The sequence below is a fragment of the Seriola lalandi genome, unplaced genomic scaffold (assembly GCF_002814215.2).
Source record: "Seriola lalandi dorsalis isolate HSWRI2012SDOR001 ecotype SW California unplaced genomic scaffold, Sedor1 jcf7180002054570, whole genome shotgun sequence".
NCBI lineage: Eukaryota > Metazoa > Chordata > Actinopteri > Carangiformes > Carangidae > Seriola > Seriola lalandi.
Window position 1 is genome coordinate 2936189 of NW_019525123.1, and position 6000 is coordinate 2942188.

General features: G+C 42.4%; 1 protein-coding gene across 4 annotated transcripts in view; it reads left to right on the forward strand.

The window, feature by feature from the left end:
- The window catches only part of mllt10 (MLLT10 histone lysine methyltransferase DOT1L cofactor), a 45205-nt gene extending 40931 nt beyond the window's left edge, over positions 1–4274 (forward strand). For 2 of the 4 annotated variants that reach the window (XM_087176817.1, XM_023416920.2), the window contains 4 exons: positions 189–490; positions 917–940; positions 1251–1341; positions 1721–4274. In XM_087176817.1, coding sequence (XP_087032943.1) covers positions 189–490; positions 917–940; positions 1251–1341; positions 1721–2005 — 702 coding nt within the window. In that variant the 3' untranslated portion in view covers positions 2006–4274. The remainder of the gene's footprint in view (positions 1–188; positions 491–916; positions 941–1250; positions 1342–1720) is intronic. The other 2 variants (XM_087176818.1, XM_087176819.1) reach the window with 2 other exon arrangements.
- The last annotated feature ends 1726 nt before the right edge of the window (positions 4275–6000 follow it).

A 6000-nucleotide genomic window follows, 5' to 3' on the forward strand; every position in this document is an offset into this window, starting at 1 on the left:
ACATAAAGAATGTAAAAAAAAAAAGCCGGTTGTATCAGCTAATGTCATAATGATTTTATATCTTACTCTTGGTGAACACAGTGAACTACAACAATCAATAAGATAAACTACATGATGTATCATCATGTTAAAAATGGATTATGTATGGAAGAGTTGTCATTAATAGTCTTTATCTCTGTGTCTCTCAGGACAGTACGTCATGTGGTGGCCACAGCAGTAGTGGCTCCACTTCCTCTCTCTCCACCCCTCCCTCCGTCTCCCAGAGCCCGCCCCAGCCGCAGCTCAATGGCGTCGCCACAGTGGGGACGACCCCGGCCGGGCTGGGTGGGGTGGCGGGGCTGATGGGTACACTCGGTGCAGGTAATGCACTGGGCATGGGGGGAATTGTCGGGGCACTGAACGGGGTCATCCAGACACCGGGGGGCACCGGCAGCCCTCACACTCACACTACGGGAGCAGCCACAGGCGTCACATTGCCCGTCAATAACAGGTACATCTGATGGCTGCTTTTACCATCCTACAGTATGTTTGGTGTCCTTGTCAGCTAGACCAGACTGTACCAGTTAAATAGAACTATGACTGGAAGGAGACAGCACAATAATGTAGTATGCTGTTTCATGGGCATGTTTACACCAAAATCATTGCAAGCAGTGTTGCATCCGTGGTCGTCACAAATGAAGCCTATGAAAATGTTCCAATAGCCCTAAATTGTTGTCTATTTTACTATTTTAGTTGTCAGCCCCTCTGTTGTCTCATCACGTCCTGACAAAAATACTGAAAACACCAGAATAAATTCAAAATGTCAGAGAACATGTTTGTCTGGCAGCTTCATCTCTTGATTTCTAAAGACGTTTGAATGTGAACTTTATTGGGTCGTCTCTTTTTTGTTTCCTTTTGCTTGCGTGTTGGATTCTAGCAGCTCAGCAACTAGTAAAACCAGGTGAGACAGAAGTCAGTTGAACCTCACCACCACCTGTAGCTCCATTTTCTTCATGTCTGTCAGAGAGATCTTGGAAAAATTATTCTTGTGTTTTGAAGTTTCTTGTTCTTCAGGGCAGATTCATGATTTGTTATATTTGTTTTATGTACATTACATTTAGCTGCAGTCAGCAGTTTCTGTCAGTCTCCTCAGTGGAAACCTCTAATGTTTTGAGAATAGCATTACAGTATTGATTTGTCTTGTGTTAAGGTCTGATATTGTGTGAATAGTGTTTATTGTGTTTGTCTGACTGAGTTGTGTTTTGTCTCAGTGCTGCACGTCTTGGTCTGCTGTCTGAGCAGCAGAGACTCCTCCTCCAGCAGCATCAGCTCCAGCAGCTGCTGTCCGCACAGCCTTCAGCGGTACGCCACACACACACACACACACACACACACACACACACACACACACACACACACACACACTGCCATCACCACTGTCACACACAGTTAAACACACACAAAGACATCAAGCTACAATTTTCCTTTGGACAATGGCCTAAATCACCAAGCTTAATAATTCTTTTTTTCCTCCTCCTCCTCTTTTTCACCCCACCTTTTTCTTCTCTATCTGTCATTGTTGTCCTCCTTACCACTCCATGTCTCTTCTCTCTTTTCTCTCTTTATTTTATTCAAACTTTTTTTTTGCACTGCATTTTTCTCTCCTTCTCTTCCTCCTTATTTCTTCTCCTCCTCCCTCCTTCTCCATCTTTGCTTCCCTCCACCCCCCAACCCCACACAGGAGCAGCAGCAGGTGTTGCTCTACCAACTGATGCAGCAGCAGCAGGACCTCCAGCAGCTGCAGTCCCTCTCCTCCTCTGCGCAGATTCCCTCCATCCCGCTCTCCTCCTCTCAGCTGCCCATCAACAACCTGCTGCCCGGCACCCAGGGCCAGGGCCAAGGCGCCATCACCGCCAACCCCTTTTTGGCGCTGCAGCACGCACATGCTGACACACACGCCTCGGGGGCGCAGAAGCCACGGCTAGCTGAGAAGGCCGTGGGCGTCGCAGGGCAGGAGAAGACATGACGGCAGATGTTCTTTTGTTTTTTGTTTTTGTTTTTTTAATAAATATGCAGAGATTTCTGGAGATCAGCCTGTTGGTCAACTTTGTTGTTCAGTGATGAGAACATTGGCAGCAGAAAATCTGTGTCCTGGTAGATAGTTCCTTATAATGGTCTGTGCAAACACATTAGCACACACTTTGGAGAGTGATAACTGAAGACAAAAGTAGGAATTTGAGCATTTCTTTTGTCTTTTGCAGTCACCAGCTCTAGTTGACCTAGTCAGGTTTATTTTTGCAACTTTTTCAGGTTACTGTTTTTACACAACATTTTGTGTACATTTTTACTATTTATTTCCATCCAATTGTAGATTTCTTACTTTTTAGCTTTAGTGCTGCTTCAGGTTCTTATTTTGTCACTGCTGAGATAATGATTTTATATATATGACTGATAGTAACTTGGTGTATGTTAGTGTTGGTATTTAGCACCAGAGCTCATGGTGCGTCCGTTCTCTTCTCTCAACAGGTGAGTTGTCTAACAGATCAGCTTCCCAGAAACCTTTCCTTTAAATAGTTTCTCTCAATATTACCTTAATTTCATCATTCTGTTTCTTCACTGTTCTTCTTTTCTTTCTTTTTTCTCTGTCATGTCCCCCTTTATTTCCCTTGTCTTTTTGTCTCCACATTTCTCTCTTTGCTTCTCTGCTTACATCCCTCTCAGCCTGGTCTCTCTGCTGTTTCACTCTCTCAGGGGCCTCAGCTAACCAGAGTCGTGCACTCAGCACACAAGCTAGCACACACAGAACTACAAACATGAAAAGAAAAATAGCAGAAATACATAAATATAAAAAAAACAACAAAAAAAACCCAACAATTCCCTACCACAAGACTTAACAGTAGCAGATGTATGTTTGACATCTGTCTCGCAGCGGTCCCGAGGGGAATATTGGGTGAAAGGCTTGTGAAAATATCCCACATGTTCTCACTGTTGCCTCTCTCCCCGTGTCTCTTTCACTCCTTTTGTGTAGATCCATTAATGTCAGTGAGCCAAGCCTCGTACGGTCACCACAGAAGCCTTGCTTTTCACTGTCTCTTCTCTGGGCCAGAAACAGGGGGCTCACTCAGGGAAGTGAAATGGAAAATGGAAAAATGAAAGAAAAAAACAAACAGCAAGTTGAATGTTCAGAGGGATGTATTAATCCACACAGCACAGCCTCACAAAGAGAAATTATGCAGTTGGTTGTCAGCGCGTGGAAGTCATTACATTTCATCCTCCTGATTGAGCCCCCTGCTGCACCTACCTCTCAAGCAGGACCAGCCTATCAGGACCTAAAAGGCCGACATCACCGGCCAATTAAAAACCCACAACAGTCAGGACTGGCCAATCAGGGTCCAAGCCCAAGTGCCTGAGGCCAAGGAGGGAAAGAGTGATTTATCTTCCTTTTACCTGTGTCCCTGTCACTCAGCCCAATTCTTCACAACGCTACTGGTGATTAAGCTGTGTTGCTAAGGCAACAAATTACAAAAACACTTATTCACGTCAGGCTGGACGTGCCGTCTCTTTAATAAAACCAGGAATTATTATTCTGCTGCATTCTCTTCTATCAAAGCCAACTTTTATTGTGCTTTTTATTTATTTGGAGTTTGTGTAATGGGCATAGGATGATATATTTTAAAAGCCCACTGGTGTTACACTTTAACATCATTTTGTACTACTGTGTAAAGTTTTGTCTTTTTTTTTCTTTTCTCCATACAGTCAAATCTTGCTGTAAACCCTTTTAATGACTTCTTCTCTGTGTCATGTGTTTGAAAGCTAGAAGCTACTTGATAGTTGGCTGATGGGAAGGGGGGTGTGGTTGTATATAGCTGTTTGTAGGGGGGAGGAAGTGTGTCAGGGGGATGTTCAGTGGCACAGTTTTTACCTCGTTAAATGTATATAGACCTTTCTCATTGGCCGTTGGTGTACATAAGTGATTGTGATTGGCCGCACTGGTGTGAAGGAAAGCCAATGAAGCCTCAGTTTGTGTGTGTGAATCTTTAGGACCAGGAAAAAGGTTGACAGTGACTGGACACACAAAGTATTAATTTATTTTTATATGTGCAGGGACATTGTGTTTCTTTTTTAAGTTTTTGCACCATTTTATTGATGAGAAAGTCATTTTATACTCTAGGCACCGTGTTTTCATCTGTGCACACATTTGTTCGGATCAGTTTTGTACAAAATAATGGGGGGTGGGGGGAGTCTGACATTGTATTTCAAAACACCAAAATAAAGAAACACTCTGGATAAAGTAACAGGAGCATTTGAGTTTTTTTTTCTTAATATAAAGCAGTTGGTTAAAAATATACATTGACAGTGAATTTGATCAATTTTAAGAGGTCTGTATTCTCAAGGGAATTTATTTGCACCGTACTGAGCCATTTACACCTGAATTAATACTGAATATCCGAGCACATCAAGTTTTTTTAAGTGTTTTAATTTTCTTTACTGCAATAAAACAATTTTTTTTTTTTGAAAATGTCAATATAATGCAGAGTTTTTGTTTTAATTTTTGTATGTATATTTTGTCTTAAATACAATTATTGGGTCATTTTAGAACTGTACATACGCAGATGTCAAATTCACATACACAACATATTAAATGTGCAAAGAAATTATAAAAATACTGTGGACCACATCCACCAATAAATAGTGCCACATGTATAAGTTGGCTATAATCTATACAAAATATATAAGTTTTTTTTTAAAAAGTACATACTATAAAGCTGAAACAAGCTGTATTTTTTTGATCAGGCATTTAATAGGACCCATTTGGTAACTGCTGATTGGTTGAAAAATAAGTAAGTTTTGTTAATATAAACGGGGTTGAGGAAAGAAATGGCCAGTTAAATGGCTGTTTCCAGTTATAAAGTTTGCAATAAAAATGACGTACCTGGCTTGTATTATATGGCATTAATTACACTGAAAATAATGGCAAGATATGGCAGCAGCAGGATGTGATTTATTCAGTAATGAGGGGGAGGAAAATGAATAATCATCAAGCTAAGCAGTGCCAATACAAGCTGAACATCTTTAAATTTAAACAATGTGCTTCAAGGCTCCTGTCCTAACAAATATGCACACACACCCCCCAAAGCTGATGACTTCCAGCTGCCAAGAAACACCAGTGTGTGGGTGTGTGTGTGTGTATGTGTGTGTGTTTAGAGGTGGGGGCACGATTCAGCTACATCTGCTTCTGTCCTGGTAATTAAAAGCTCACTTTCCTCCTGCACCCCTGCTCCCCGAAAAATACACCCATCTCACCCCCTTCAGGAGTTTTCAGTCCCTCTCCTCTACACACACACACACACACACACACACACACACACACAGGGCAGAGCTGCTGTGTCCATCATCGATCACACTCCCCATAGAAACCCTCCCTGGGGGTGGGAGGACTTAGCAGCTGATGGAGGACCCCTGTGTGCTGCCCGACCAGGTGCCTGATCACAAATTCAAAACATTACTAAGCCCTGGTGTAAGAAGACAGGAGATCTCTCCCTCACTCTCTCTCTCTCTCTCTCTTTCTCTCTCTCTTACACACACACACACACACACACTCTCAGACACACAGAGAGTAGATAGCGGGCCAGCAGGAGGGTTAAGCCCTGGATGATTAGACAAATGTAGGGCAGATATCTGTGGCCTCAGAGGCGAGCTGAGCGGCTGTCACTGAGGAATGCAGTGCAGCTTCATGGATACCTGCCTCTGACTGGGCAGGCATGGTAACTTTCAGTTTCTGCTTTCTAGTGTTTATTCCTCTGCTTCAAAATGAAGCATTTTAATTGTTTTAGGACACATCAGCCAAGGCAACCAGGCTGGAGAGCAAAACTGCAATCAAGAAAGCTTGAAGCAAAAGGGAAACGTGGAAGTGGAAAAGAAAGTAGAGCATGATTTGACTGTGGATTTTATTTGTTTTGTCTTGATTGCATCCATAGAAACCAAATGACACATCTTGAAGTGATTTAACTATTGAAATTT